The 15107-nt window shown below is 56.1% G+C and overlaps 1 protein-coding gene across 2 annotated transcripts in view; it reads left to right on the plus strand.

Annotated features, from left to right (window-relative positions):
- The first annotated feature begins 1262 nt into the window (after positions 1-1262).
- Positions 1263-15107, plus strand: part of MARK4 (microtubule affinity regulating kinase 4) — a 28608-nt gene continuing 14763 nt past the window's right edge. For both annotated transcript variants that reach the window (XM_016150422.2, XM_016150412.2), the window contains exons 1-8: positions 1263-1632; positions 5994-6194; positions 8165-8218; positions 8316-8364; positions 9067-9132; positions 9221-9291; positions 10561-10617; positions 12832-13068. In XM_016150422.2, coding sequence (XP_016005908.1) covers positions 1582-1632; positions 5994-6194; positions 8165-8218; positions 8316-8364; positions 9067-9132; positions 9221-9291; positions 10561-10617; positions 12832-13068 — 786 coding nt within the window. In that variant the 5' untranslated portion in view covers positions 1263-1581. The remainder of the gene's footprint in view (positions 1633-5993; positions 6195-8164; positions 8219-8315; positions 8365-9066; positions 9133-9220; positions 9292-10560; positions 10618-12831; positions 13069-15107) is intronic.

Here is a 15107-nt window from a genome sequence, read left to right on the forward strand (position 1 = left end):
GTGCTCAGCCCATCAAACAGCAGTTTCACTCTGCAGACACAATGATGTAAGAAACCTCAAGATCACAGAGAACGGTAAAATAATTATGATATGATGAGTATTTATTAACTTTATTTTAAATATATTTAATTGTACGTTTGCATAATTTAAGTTTTAATAATGGCTGTTTAACAACCAATTCTAAAATTCCTGAGACTTTTAACAATCAGCTGCCCTGAGCCAGCTCCAACACACTGCTGTTATCGCACCCATTTTTTAGAAAGGGAAACTGAGGCTTAACAAGGTGGTAAGACGGGCGGCAGGGCATGGACCCCACCCAAGGGCTGTGTGAGTCTGGGGCCGGGACTATGCAATGCCCCTCTTTCCTTCATCCTATTCTGGTCTAGAGGTCAGCAGTGGTCCTCACAGCACTGTGTGACCTCAGCAAAGCCCTTGTCCTCTCTGGTCTCAGTTCACTCATCCGTGGTAGCTGAGCCCTGCATGTCCCTTCGTACTTGCTTCAGTCCTACCAGGAAAGCAACATGTGGCTCCTTCCCACTTAATAGATGGGAAACTGAGGCCTGGAAACGGCCCACACCTGCCCTGAGTGACACAGCTGGACAGAGTCCTCAGACCCTGGCTGCGGTGCAGAAGGGAGGGGATTGCAGCGCAGGACCGTGCGGTCTTGAGTTTTCTGGAAGGTGGGAGGCAGCATTGCTAGAGAAGGTCACTCCATGAAGCCTTTCGGCCCAGAACACACCCCTCCAACACCCTAAGCCCTTTGTCGCAAGAGCTTCCTAGACCTCATGACTGGGGGGGGGACAGGGTGGGCTGGGAGGGAGAAGGTGGACAGTGCCATCTGTTTGGTTCTTGCCTCTGGGGGTGTCTCTGCCTCTTTATCTTCATTCTCTTCACAGGTCTTTGCGTCTCTATGTGTATCTCTTTGTCTCTTTCTGTTTCTCCCTCTGACTCCGTGTTTGTGGCTCTCTGTGTCTGTTCTCTGTCTCTCTCCCTCCGTCTTTGTGTCTCTCTTTCCCTACGCTTCTTTCTCTGTCTCTCTCTTTTGGCGTCTCTCGCTCTCCGCGTCTCTGCATGCCCTCTGCATGTCTGGCCCCCTTCTCTTCCGGTGACTCGCCGCTCTCCCGTGAGAACCTGCTACCGGCGGACGCGCTCAGACCTGCCTCCGCCCTCGGAGCCGCGGGCGGGCCGGGGCCTGCACCTTTAAAAGCCGGCGGCGGGGGCGTGGCCGCCGAAGTCCCGCCCCGCCCCTCCCCCTGACGTCCCTTCCTCCCCTAGCCCTCCGCCGCCTCCCGCCGCCGCCGCCCCGGCCGGCTCCGCGCCCCCTCCCCGGCCCCCGCCCGCCCGCCCGCCTGCCCGCGCCCCGATGGCGCCCCGGGCCCCCGCCGCGCGGGGCCACTAGGACCCTCGACGTCCCTTTCCCTCCCCCTTCCTGCCCCCTCTCCCGCGGCGCGAACCCGGGTGTCCACGGCGCCCAGCTTTTGAGCTCGCGTCCCCAGGCCGGCGGGGGGGGAGGGGAAGAGGGGACCCCCAGCACCCCTGCCCCCCCCACCCGGCCGCCCAGTCTCCCGGGACCCGGAGAAAATGTCTTCGCGGACGGCGTTGGCCCCGGGCAACGATCGGAACTCGGACACGGTGAGTGGGGCCCGGCCTCTGGGGGCGCCCCGGCCGGGTCGAGCCGGCGAACCCCTCGCCCTGCGGCGCCCCTCGCTGCGCGGGTCCCCACCTGACTTCCCGGGCCCTGCCCGGCTCGCCGCCTCCCGACCCCCGCCCGACTTGCAGGCCTGCCGACCCTCCCCCACTCCTCATCCCAGCCCGAGCCCTGGGGGCGCCCCTTCCTCGGGACCCCTCTCTCGTCCCTCTGCGGACCGCTTCCGCTTGGGTTTAGTCCCTCCAGGAAGCCCCCTCCCCTGTCTTCCAGGAGCCCCTCCCTCTGGCGTGTTCTCCGGCCCCTTCCCCTTCAGGCTGCCAGCAGCCGACCCGCTGTCCCCCTCCCGAATTTGCAGGGCTTCTGACCCCAAGGCCCAGTCCTGGTCCTCTCGCAGGAAGGCCTGGCCCAGTCCTGCCTCCGGCGCCGGCCTTCCCTGCCGAGTCTGGGTGCTGGGCTTCCCAGGAGCCCCCCTCCTCTCATTCCCGGCCCTCCGCCCCTCCCGGAGCCTCCTGGCTCCCGCGGGCACCCGCTCACAGGAAGCCGTTTTCCACCTTTCCTGGGCCCAGGGCCTTTTCTAGCTTGTTCAAGGTCTCTCCTCTCTCAGGCCTGGGCCCCATCTTCCTGTCCCTGGATTCCCAGCACCCTGGGTTCCCCCAGACGCTTTCCGACCCTCTCTGGTCTTCTCCTCTCCCAGGAAGCCTTGGCCTCCAACTTGTAGGCCCCTAGCCCAGTCCTGGATTTCTAAGGCCTGGACCAGCCTGACTCCAGGCCCCATCCTCCCTGTGTCAACTCCCCCAGCTTCAGGCAAGCCCCTTCCCCAAGCCCCCACCCCTCCATCCCTTCCTGGTCCAGGCACTTCCTACGGGACACGGTCTCTTCCTTTAGATCTCCAGAGCCACATCCCTTCTCCTGCCACAGGGCCTCCCTCTTCCTGGCTGAGGGTCTGGCCTTCCAGCGAAGCCCCCTCCTCAGAGGTCTTCCCCAGCTCACAGCCCTGACCCCAGATCCTCCTTCCAAAAGACTCCTGGTCTTGCTCTGTCTCACAGCCCTCTTCTCTTGGAGTCTGTCTTCTGGAAGCCTTCTCCCCAAGTTTCTAGGTCCCTCGACCCCTATGAGGCTCAGCCTTTATTTCCCTAGCTGCCCCTTGCCCAGGGCTCACAGGCCCCAGACCTTTCTCTGGTCCTAAGGACTGCCCTGCAAAACCCCTTCTTTAATTTCTAGGGATTTCCTCAAGACCCAGGCCCCTGACCCAGGGATCCTTGACCTCTGACTGTCACTGCCCCATGGCCTGGACCCTTCCCAATATTCCCAGGCCCCCTGTCCCTACATCACAGCCCAGAACAATCCTGGAGAGATACCCCCCCACACCACCACATCTCTGGTTTCTGATTGCTCTCAGCCCTTCTAAAGACCCTCCCACCCACCAATGCCAGAGTCCCCTCCCCCAGCTGAGGTCTTTGTCCCTTTCCCCCAGGCCCCTGCTTCCCACACCCTCCCTCACCCCAGATCCCCACCAGAGAGACCAGAGAGACTTATCTTGCACGACCTTTCTTAACAGAGATCCCCATTGCCACTCACCAGTCTATAGGCCAGACTCTCATTTTGGGTCTCCAGTGAGATACCCACCCTCCACCCCACTTCCAATCACTACAGGAAGTGCCAGGGAGCCCACAGGCCTGGGTTCAAATGCTTGCTCTGCCGGCTGCTTTGTACTGTGTCCTCAGACTGCTAGTTCTTCCTTTCTGAGACTCAGTTTCCTGCCTTGGAAGATGAGGATGCTCTCCCAGTCCCTGGGAAGATTACTCGGGATGATACGGGGGAAGCCTGGCACACAGGACGCGCTCCGCACATGTTCGTGCTATTGTGACTGTGGCTATGAGTCAGACGGCCGTGGATTCTCAGCCTGGGCCTGTCAGAGTTGTTTGAATGAGCTTACAGATCCACTCCCTGCTCAGAGCCTCAGTTTCTTTATCTCTCTAGGGGGTTGATGATGGCATCTCCCTGTTAGGGGTTTTAAGGAGTCAAGGAGATTATATGAGTAAAATGCACAGGGCCACGCTTAGTTTAGCTGCTTTTGTGATTATTATTATTACTTTGATTATTCAGATAAACATGGGTTCAAATCTAGTTTCTGTCTCTCCCTAGCTGTGTGACCTGAGTCAGGTGACCTCGCTTCTGTGAACCTTGGTTTCCTCATCTGTAAAATGGGGCCCATTAGAGCACTTCCTCCTCCTTTTGTTGTTCAGATTCGTGTGTAGTGGGGGTTTGGGGGCAGTCTAATCCCCTTCTCTCCTCTTCCCCCAACTCTGTGGTTTAAGACCTGCTTGTCAGTCCTGGTGGGGGTCACCTCTCTCCCTCTAGAATCTGAGGCCTCAGCCCCTTCCCCTGCCACCCAGTTATCATGATGACAGCCATGTGGGGTCACGCTCCCTGACCCCAAGTCCCAGGCCCCCCACTCCCCAGCCTCTCTGGAGGTTCCTTAGCAACAGGCCCAGTGTTGGGGCACCAGCCGGGCGGGTGGGAGCCCGGCCAGCTGGTGGTGCCAATTTTAGCTCCCACCCCCGGCCCCTGGGGGCTTCATCACCCACTGCCCCAGCTGCCCTTTGCAGGGGTCCCTCAGCCACACTGTTTTCAGTGGGGTGCCTGCCCACCCCCAGTTGGCTCCGCTGGTGCCACCTGATGGGGATTCTTCTCGGAGCTGTTATCTCAGTGGGGATCTTCTCGGCCAGGATCTCCACTTCCCTTCCTCCCCGCTCCGAGGGGAGACCTGGGGTTGTGATCAGCCCAGTGGGACGTAGGACAGAGCTCGGCATGCAGGAGGCAGCAGGCCCAGGTCTGCATCCCCGGTGCTCTGCTTCACCTGCCCTGTGACCTTGGGCGAGGCACTCACCCTGCCCTGGCCCTGGGGTCTCTGTCTAGAGAAAGCGGATTATAACTGGACCCACACGAGAGATGGGGGCGCAGTGGATGACGGGCAGCGCTTAGGGCTTCGGCAAGGATCATCCTTCCTGCCCCATGTGGAAACATTCTCTTTCTGCCTCTTGTGAATGAACCGTTGTGACCTTGACAAGGCACCTTCTCTCTCTGAGCCTCAGTTTCTCCTCTGAAGTATGAGGATGCAGGTGCTGCCCTCGTGGGCTCTGGGACTTAAATGCGGATGACAGGCCATCAGCCCAGGACTGGGCCCTGGTAAAGGCCTCCCAGTGAGAGTGATGTGAGCTCACGAGGCGTGTGGTGTGGCGATGAAGAGCATCAGCTCTGGGGGAAGCTGTCTGGGTTCAGATTCCGGCTCCAGGACTCAGTTTCCCTACCTGTAAAATGGGGATGCCGATGCATTAATGGACGGTGCTCATTAAATATCTGTCTCCATCACTGTTAGGCGGCCTGGCAGGTTCCCTGCAGGTGGCAGTCCCGGGCTCTCGTCTCACTGCCTACCTGGCTTTCTGTCTTCCTTGGCTCCCTTGGCAAGGCACAGGCCTGACTGGTGTCTGTGACTCCCTCTGTCACCAGCACCCTGGGCCCCAGTCCTGAAAGGGAAGCACAGTCCCTGGGGCTCACAGGACAGGGTGGCCTGGAGCAGGCAGGTGACCTGCGGGGGAGAGAGAGAGAAAGAGGCAGGACGGCAGGAACAGAACGTCAGGGACAGATAGGAGCGATGGCAGGGGAGACAGCGGGTCGGGACGCTGATGGAGCGGTGGTATTTCGTGGGCGGCGGCGGGGGGGGGGGGGGAGGCGAGGAACAACGTGTTTCCACAGAGGAAGGTAACTGTGGAGCTAGAATGATGTCAGGACAAAATGAAAGACTGTTGGTGACTGTATTTGGAGTTGAACTTGGGATCGGGAGAAAATGTTAGGGGCACAAAACTAGGGATAAAACATGATATTGATGTTTCGGTTTGGAGTAGACTTTGGGGGCCAGAATGAGGATAGTGATGGAAAAATAGGATGTCGGAGGCAGCGGAGGGCTGGGTGGAGCTTTGGGACCGGGTCGAGGTCAATGTGAACTGGGGTTGAGGGTCACAGTGTTTAGAATAAAGTATCGGGGGGCTGATGGCAGACCCAGTAAGTGGGAAACAAAGGTGGGGCTGGCCTAAGTGCAGGGGGACCAAAGAAGAGGCCTGACGCTTGGGTCACTGGGTGCTGCAGAGTTGGGGGCCCCAGCATCTTTCTTCTTGGAGGCGTCTGTTTGAAGAGAAAGTTGGGGGTACCCAAAGGCATGTTGCTTCTCCCTGGCCTGAGTGTGAAAAGTCGCTGTGGCTGCAGTTAGCTGCCCTGGCCCTGGGTGCCACTGGAGGCGGGATCGGATGGGCACGGCGCTCTGGTCTCATTCCGTGTCCCCACCCAGCATGGCACCCTGGGCAGTGGCCGCTCCTCGGACAAGGGGCCATCCTGGTCCAGCCGCTCCCTGGGTGCCCGCTGCCGGAACTCCATCGCCTCCTGCCCCGAGGAGCAGCCCCACGTGGGCAACTACCGCCTGCTGCGGACCATTGGCAAGGGCAACTTCGCCAAAGTCAAGCTGGCCCGGCACATCCTCACAGGCCGGGAGGTGAGTGAGCGGCTGGGCTGGGGCTCAGGCCGAAGCCTGTGGTGCCCGGGCTTCGTGGGAGGTGGGGTGCAGGCGGCCTTGGCCCTCATGTGACTTCAAGTGAGGCCCTGTCTCTTTCTGGGATAAATCAGGACTTCTCAGATTTTTCCAGAACAACGCAAATAGGAGAAGAGAACCAATTTCAGACATTGCCGAAGTTGTCAGGAAGTCCCATATCACAGACAGAGCCACGCGTTGTCCTTCCGCAGGGTCATGTGGCTTTCGTGTCTAAACCTGGGCACCTCCCGGTTTTAATGGCGGACTTTGGTCCCACCAGACTCTCCAGTGACCATGATGAGAACGTGAAAAGTTTGAGTTCTCACTTGCTGTCCCCACCTCCCCTTCCAGAGCGGCCACATGTCCCAAGTATGGTAATATTATTGCAGAAAGGGGCCCACGCAGGCCTGGGAACCTAGACGTGACGCCTCTAACGCACGCAATGGGGTTGAGACTCCTCTGCAAGGCTGTCAGTGGCCGGAGCGGTTTCTCCCACCTTGGACAAACCCGCTCCTGCCCTCGCACTATCTACGCCGTGCACACAAAACACACCAGGCCCCAGTGGTTTTATGGGCAAATTCCACCAAACGTTGCAATTTTATGCTTCCAGAAGCTAAAGAGAGGTTCCACTGCCCAGCTGGTTTTAAGTGCTAGTTCGACGATGACCACAAACGCAGACAGGAGACGAAATCGTGGGCCAGCCTTACACGTGACCATAGATGAAAAATCAGAAGAAAGCCGTGTGATGACAAAGCTGGGTCTGTCCCAGGAATGCACAGTTCTTTTCAGAGTCACAATTTATTCATGTATTTTACCACATTCACAGATTCAAGGAGAGAAACCATATGACCGTCTCAATACTGGAGTGCAGGGTGCTTGATAAAATAAAGAACTCATTCGTGGGAATGTGAGGACAGCCAAGGGACCCTCTCCCCCACAGGGAACACCACGTTCCCCTTGTGTAGATCTCGAGGGTTCTAGGGGTTTTGGAGAGGACCGGCTTCTAAAGGAACAGGGCCTCCCAGGGGAAGAATTCTGTAACCCAGTGGATCTGGGGGTGGTTGGGGGTGGCCCCGAAACCCTTTGGGAAAACTATAGACCTAGAGCTGGATTAAGACTTTTAAAGGCCCCTCGCTATGGAAAAACTTAGGGTGCTCTACTCTAAGGGTAATTCAAAAAAAAAAAAAGTAAACTACAAAATGAGTATAATAAGAATTCAGTAACGTTCCGATTTTCCCCCCACGATGACTACCTCAAAACTTGTTCAAAACTGTGTGTCTGTGTGTGTGTGTGTGTGTGTGTGTGTGTGTATTTAAGTGTTAAGAGATAGATTTCTGTTACACTGCATAAGTTCAGATCCCAGCCCATAATACTAGCCACGTAACCTTGGCCAAGTGACTGAACGGCTCTGTGCCTCAGTCTCCCCATTTGTAAAATGGGGATAATTCTAGCACTCATAAGGTTATGAAGATTAAAAGACTTCTTGTGTGTAAAGCACATAGATCAGGGCCTGGCACAAGTGACTGCTTGGTAGATGTTAGCTATAGTTATTATAGTTATTATTTATCATTTCACAGTTCGTGCATTTGAAACAAAGATGCGGTGGATGAATGGTCTGAGATGCCCTCACAAAGGGCCCCCTCAAGGTCTGCTTGGTCACTTACACAGGCCCCTGGAAGCAGCCCCACCCAGGCCCCACTGCGGAGTAGGGGATATTTCCCTGTAGAAGTAAGAGAAGCCCTGGATACAGGGGAAACAGCATGTACAAAGGTCCTGAGGTCCAGATCCCCCACGCACTGGGAGTGGCCTAAGTGGCAGGCTTTCTGTGAGGGAAGCAAAGGAAGGACATCCCAGGAAGATCCAAGTTGGGGACCTTTCCCAGCTCAGGTCTGCAGTAATTTGACCTTTTCCCCCCTTCCTTTTGCCACCTCCAGGTCGCCATCAAGATCATTGATAAAACTCAGCTGAACCCCAGTAGCCTGCAGAAGGTAAGGCCCAGGGAGAGCGAGCAGGGCTGGAGCGAAGTTGGGAAGAGGGTCCTCAAAACCGCCTACCCTCATCTTTCTCTTTCTTCCTTTCTTCCAGCTGTTCCGAGAAGTTCGCATCATGAAAGGCCTGAACCACCCCAACATTGGTAAGAGGGGGAAGGGAGTGGGTACAGAGGCTGCCCACTGGGGCACTGGGACAGGAGAATCAGGGACCAGGGGACTGGCGGTTATAATAGTTAAAAAGACCTGTTTTCTCATAGCAGTATTGCTGCTTATTGGCTCTGTGACCTTGGCCAAGTCACTTCGCCTCTCTGAACATCGGTTTCCTCCTCCGAAGTCAGGCGATAAGAGGGCCTGTATCAAGGTCATCGTGAGGACTGGATAAGATTGTGCATGCGAAACATTTAGTTCAGAGCTAAGCTGTGGGAGCTGTTGTCATCAGTAGCAACCGTTGTCATTATCATCAGGCAGAGGAGAGAGAGAGGGCCGTTTATCTGGAGAAATGGGATTTAGCCTGGCCTGGATGTGGCCGCAGCATTTATTCATCCATTCATTCATTTACTCAATAAACATTTATCGAGTGGCTGCTGTGACGCTGGGGACACAGTGGTGGAGAAAACAGACACGAATCCCTGGCCTCACCGGACTGACGTTCTTGTGAGAAAGTAGAAAAGGCTGTGAAGTGGGGCAGAGGAGTTTGGAAAATCTTGCCATCCATAGGGAGCCACTGAGTGTTCCTGAGTAAGGGATTCTGTGGTCAGCGCATCCACACATCCACGCAGGTCCTGAGTGCAGGCAGAGGGTGGGGGTCTCTTCCCGCATAACCCCTTACCCTGTGGCCATTGCAGTGAAGCTCTTCGAGGTGATCGAAACCGAGAAGACGCTGTACCTGGTGATGGAGTATGCAAGTGCTGGTGAGGCCCCTCCTCTTCCCGCCCTGCCCGCGGCGCCCCACCCCCTGCTCTGCACCCCACCCTGACCCTCGTGGCCTCTGCCCTGCAGGAGAAGTGTTTGACTACCTCGTGTCACACGGCCGCATGAAGGAGAAGGAAGCTCGAGCCAAGTTCCGACAGGTCAGGGTCCTGGCTGTGTGGGGGTTGGGCAGGGTGCCTCGGTCCCTGGGGACATGAGTCTGATTGCTGGGTGTGCCCTGGATTTTTCAGTGACCTTGAGGGGTGGCTTAAGTCTGGATGGGGGTGAAGGTGGAGAATTGGGTGTCCATGGGTGTGCAAAAATGCCCAGGTGTGCAGGTGCCCAGCGGGTGTATGAGAGAGTCAGCCAGGAATATGTCCAGGTGTGCAGGTGTGGTGCCCAGGCGTGCAGGTGTGGTGCCCAGGTGTGCAGGTGTGGTGCCCAGGCATTCAGGTGATATGTGGGTGCGAGGGTGTGCCCAGTGTATAGGAGTATGGCTAAGAGGACCTGGAGGCACCAGGGTGCCGAGGTGTGTCAGTGTAGGAGTGTGCATTAGAAGATGAGGGGGAAATAGGTACGTGGGTGCCCAGGTGTATACTTGTGTAGATGTGCGGGTGACAGTGTGTGGTGGCCTGAGCATATGGATGAGAGGGGCCCTGGGTGGGTGTGTAAGTTTGTGTTTGTGGGCAAGAGGATGTGCAGGTGTGTGGGTTTTCAGGTACGTGGGTAAAAAGGCAGGTAGTACCAAATGTGTGGCAGTGAGGATGTTCAGGTGTGTAAGAGGGCAGGAGGGGACCCAGGTAAGGTTATATGGTTGTAAGGATGTCCAGGTAGATAAGGTATGGATTTTCAACAGCAAGGTGCCCAGGTATGTAAGCAAGCACGCAGGTGTGAGGTGTCCAGGTGTGGGAAAAAGATGCGCAAGTGTGAGGGCTTGATGAGTGAAGGGACCAGGTGGGGTGTCAGTTCAAGACTGTATGGCAGCCCGAAGGCAGCGTGCGGGGGCTCAGCCCTGGTGTGGGGGGACTGCGGGTCTGTCTGCAGGTACGCGGCATTCTCAGGAATTTCCAGATGTGGAAGTTGGGAGGGGGCTAGTCCTTGAGTCTCGGTTCCGATGTCCCTGCCAGGAGGGCAGGTATCCCGATGTCGGGTGTCCTGATGTCCAGGTGTCCTGATGTCGGGTGCCCTGACATCTGGGTGTCTGGGTATGATGGTGTCCTGATGTCTGTGTGTGAGGGTGCAAGCGTGTATCTGTGCAGGTCCCACAGCATTTCCTGCTAGGACTGAATCGGGGTGCAGGGCCCCAGGGTCTCGGCCTGTGGGAGCCTGGGGTTCAGGGCCTGGGTTGTGCATGGGCTCACGGGGTCTCTGAGGGAGGCTGAGGTGATTGGGGGCCACAAGTAACTGACCTTCCCTCCCCTCCCCCACAGATTGTGTCGGCTGTGCACTACTGTCACCAGAAAAACATTGTACACAGGGACCTGAAGGTGAGTCTTCATGCCACTATGAGCCCCCAGTTCAGCCACAGATCCCCCATTTGTCCTCAGCCCCACCTCTGGACCCCCGGGGTTCCCCTGAACCCTCCACCACATTTCCCCCTTTCTCTACGTCCTTTTCCCTCAGCGTCCAGGGCCCCTTGACATTTTCCCAAGCCTTTTGTGACAAAAGCAAGGCCAGCAGATGGGGGAGCGGGTGGGGCAGGGACAGGAGGAGCGAGCAGCGAGGAAAGAAACAGAGTGTCCTAGAATGGCCTCAGACGGTTACATGTGCACTGGACAAGGACACCGGCGCGATGGAGTTCGTCACTGTGAGGGCGTTCAGAGCCTTGGCATCCCAGACTTTGTAACACTCAGGGGGCTTGGAGGGTTGAGGTTTTAGAGCCCAGGGGCACCCTACCTCCAGGGTCTGAGGCTCCCAGGCATCTTAGAACTTGAGACGGAACTTTGGGAGAGAAGCCCGAGGCCAGCACCCAGTGGGGAAGGGACTGTGTTGGCCTGGACCCCGTTGCCTGGTCGGGGTGAGCAGGGGCAGCCCCCTCGAGTCTCCACGTGTCCCGGGGTTCCCGCCCCACATCACCCACCCAGAGAGAGCCTCACATCTCGACTTCTCGTCTTAAACCTGAGACACAAACGTTTGTGTGGCTCAGCCAAGGTGACTTCTCGAGCACCCACTCTGTGCCGTGCAGGCCCTGTGCTTTAAGGAAGTGCTTCTTACGGTATCTCAAGCAAAGAACCAGGGCTTGTTTTAGAGTTTTCAGTTCCCAGTCCCTTATGGACAGGTGCTTTCATAAAGTACAGTAAAGCAAAATGAAAAAAGGATGTAAAAAATGGAAGCCCAATTTTTAAAATTATTATTAAATTCAAAAAACGAAAAATTCCATTGTCAGATTGCTGCAGAAGTTTCTAAACACTCTGTCTCCCTACGGCCCTGACATCTCCCTGTGGCCCCCTGAGGAAGCGCCTCTGAGGTGCCTGGTGAGGCGCTTGGTGAAGCAGCGCCCACTGTGAGGATCAGCCCGGGGGACACGCCCCCTGGTGGAGGGTCCCGGAAGTGGATTTGGGGATCTGGTTGGTTAGTGCACCAGAGGGAGCAACCACCAGGGAGCAACCCAGACGTCATGTTGGGGCTGGACTATGGTGCCTCAAATGCCACGAAGGGAAATGTCACCACTTAGCTAGATCGAGATGCCATTAGATTGCGGTTTAGGGACGATCTCTCTGAAGTCTACGTCTGTGGGTTTTGTCCCTCTTTTGGGTCAGAGGTGAGGAAGGGTGGTACCAACATACACCAGGAGGTAGGGAGACGGTAAGAAGCCAGAGATGCTGGTGGCCTGGGCCACATGCGGGCAACATTTTGAAGGGTGAATGTGTGCGTCAGTCAGAAGGCCAGGAGAGGGAAGATGCTGGGGGCTCCTCCCTCCTTCAGACCAAGCCTCTAGGCTTCCAGATCTGCCACGTCTTTGCCATGACGTGGACATGAGGTGACCTCCCTGAGCCCCACCTTCCCTACCCATGAAACTGTGATTACAAGAACACGTGCTACCCAAAACAGACCAAACCTTGTAACAAAGTGAAGCAATTGGCACTTCACGCGTAACCCTGCAACCTCTTACAAGGCAGGTGCTATGATGACTCTCGGCTTACACGTAGGGAAACTGAGGCACAGAGAAGTCTGGCTACCCACCTAAAGCCACGCAGTGAGTGAGTGGTGCAGCTGTGATTTGGAGCTGGGATTCTTCCAGACTCGGTGCTCTTATTAACCGACGATAGTATGCAAAGCCTGATGTACCGTAGGTGTGCAGTGAGTGTTGGATAAAATGATTGTTTTCATTTTTATGGGTGCTGAGCAGTCAGTCCTCATTTTTTCGTCTGCTGGGTAAGCTGGGACAGGACCCTCAGCTCTGCAGACCACATGGGTGATAAAAGCTGACTTCATAGCGCGCATACTGAGTGCAGAATACCATCCTAGGCATTTCATACAGATTAACTCACTCAATTCTCAAATAGCCCTGGGTGATAGGGACCGATTATCCCTATTCCATGGATGAGGAAGCCGAGGCCCATAGCAATATTGTCACTGCCCAAGGTCACACAGGGAATAAGGGACCGGGCCACAGTCTGTCCCGTGGACCAGCCTCGGAGCCCAAGCACCCATCCCCCATATGCGTCCATCCTCTGCCCTCCCCTTCCCTCTCCTCCCAGGCCGAGAACCTCTTGCTGGACGCCGAGGCCAACATCAAGATCGCTGACTTTGGCTTCAGCAATGAGTTCACGCTGGGCTCAAAGCTGGATACATTCTGCGGAAGCCCCCCGTACGCCGCCCCCGAGCTCTTCCAGGGCAAGAAGTATGATGGGCCGGAGGTGGACATCTGGAGCCTGGGCGTCATCCTGTACACCCTCGTCAGCGGCTCCCTGCCCTTTGATGGGCACAACCTCAAGGTGCTGGGCGTGGCTGGCCGGGGGCCTCATGCCCCACACGTGTCCTCTGCAGAGGGGCGGGGCAGGTCTGAGGTCATGTGGCGAGATGGAGGTCAGGCAGGACCCAGGTCCCCACGGACTGTGCTGTTGGGGTTCAGGGCACGGGCTTCGCAGCTGGCAGGCTGGGCAGGGTTCAGATCGCAGCTCCCTCGATATGTGTCTGTGGCCCACCATCGATGGGTCAGGTCAGGCTGTTCCAGATTTTGCAGACTTTGCATGAACAAGAAAGGCAGAAACCCTGTTTTCCCCACACAATGCACCATCAGCGATCCTAAGCACGCTAAGTGGGAGGAGCCAATCACAAACGGCCACGCATTGTCTGATTCCACTTCTACGAAGTGTCCAGGACAGGCAAACCCAAAGAGACAGGAAGCAGACTAGTGGTTGCCTAAGTCCAGAGAAGGATGGGGAAGTTAGAGAACAGGGTTTCTTTCGGGGTAATGAAATGGTGTAAAATTGATTGTGGTGATGATTGCACAACTCAGAGAATAGTCTAAGAATCATTGAATTGTACACTTAAAACAAAGTTCCTGCCCTCACGGGCCAACATTCCAGCAGCAGAACCAGGCAAAAGACCAAATAAATAAGCAAAATATATTATTTCAGAAGCTGGTCAGTGCCATGGAGAACAAAAAAAACATAAAAGGAGTGGGGGTGAATTGTATTGTAGGCTTTTTCTTTTCCCTTTGAACTTTTTATTCTGAAACATTGCCAGCCTACAGAAAAGTTGCAAGGCTAGAACAAAGAACACGAGGTGCCATTCAGGAGATTTGCCAGTCACTAGCATTTGGCCATTTATGTCATATCTGTCCACATATACTCAAGGTATTGTTGTGGTCATCGTTACTGATGAAGCATTTGAGAGTTAGCTGCAGACACAATGTCCCTCTGTCCCTAAGGGGACCATATAGCAGGTGTCTCCTGAGGATAGTTTCCTGCCCACCGTCACTCTCAGGAAACCCAGCGTTGACGCGGGCCTGGCCTCTAACCCAAGAATATCCTCCTCCTCCAGGATCTACTCAGGTTTCTGTGTTGCACTCAGTGTGCAGAAGGTCAGGGAAGTCATTGCTGAGGACAGGCCACCAGAGCAGGGACTAAGTGAGGAGAGGAGCCAAGCGGCTGGCCCCTCAGAGCCTCAGTCTCCTCCTCTGTTCAGTGAGGACCGTGAGGTGCCAGTCTTGTAGCAGCAATCCAAAGTGAGGCAGGAAAGTGTCCGCCATCACAGAATAATCTCTCTGATCCTCAAGCATGAAGCTGAGGGACCGCTTCAGAGGTCCAGGCCAGCATCTCACCTGCCTCAGGCCCTTGTGACCTCCTGCTATCCTGGTTTCATCTCGCTGGTGAAGGAGACACATAGCTCAGGGCAGGTCCTGGCTCTGTCACTTCCTTGCTGAGTGACCTTGGGCATGTCCCTTTCTGAACCTCAGTTTCCCCTCCCGTAGGTAGGGACGTTAAAAGAATTCATGTAGAGCCAGATGGGGCGTGTAAAGCCAGATGGGGCATGTAAAGCCCTTAGGACTTGGCCTCTGGCTGGGGCGTCACACTCCAGGGGCAGCTCTGGTAAAGGTGGTGGCAGCCCGATGGCTGCCTCTCACCATCATGTGACAGAGGTGGTGTGGTGCAGTGGTTACACAGCACGGGCTCCAGGGCCTGACTGCCTGCGTTTGAACCCTGACCCTGCCAGTTGCTGGCTGTGCAGTCCCAGGGCAAGCGATTTCACCTCTCTAGCCCTCAGTTCCCTTGTCTGGAAAATGGCCGCCACGACCGTGCTTCGCAGCATTGTTGCAAACACTGATGTCACATACATAAAGCGCTTAGCATGCTGCTGGCACGGGGCGAGTGCCCTGAAAGCGATACTCATTATTATGAAATATCCATGACCCTTCAGCTACAATGACCTGCAGACCCAGGAGGCTCCCCGGGCACAGGCCTCCCCCTAAAGGGAGCTCCCAGCCCAGTCCCTGGCAGAGGGCTTTGCCCCTGGAGACCACTCCCCTCCT

The sequence above is a fragment of the Rousettus aegyptiacus genome, unplaced genomic scaffold (assembly GCF_014176215.1).
Source record: "Rousettus aegyptiacus isolate mRouAeg1 unplaced genomic scaffold, mRouAeg1.p scaffold_m13_p_14, whole genome shotgun sequence".
NCBI lineage: Eukaryota > Metazoa > Chordata > Mammalia > Chiroptera > Pteropodidae > Rousettus > Rousettus aegyptiacus.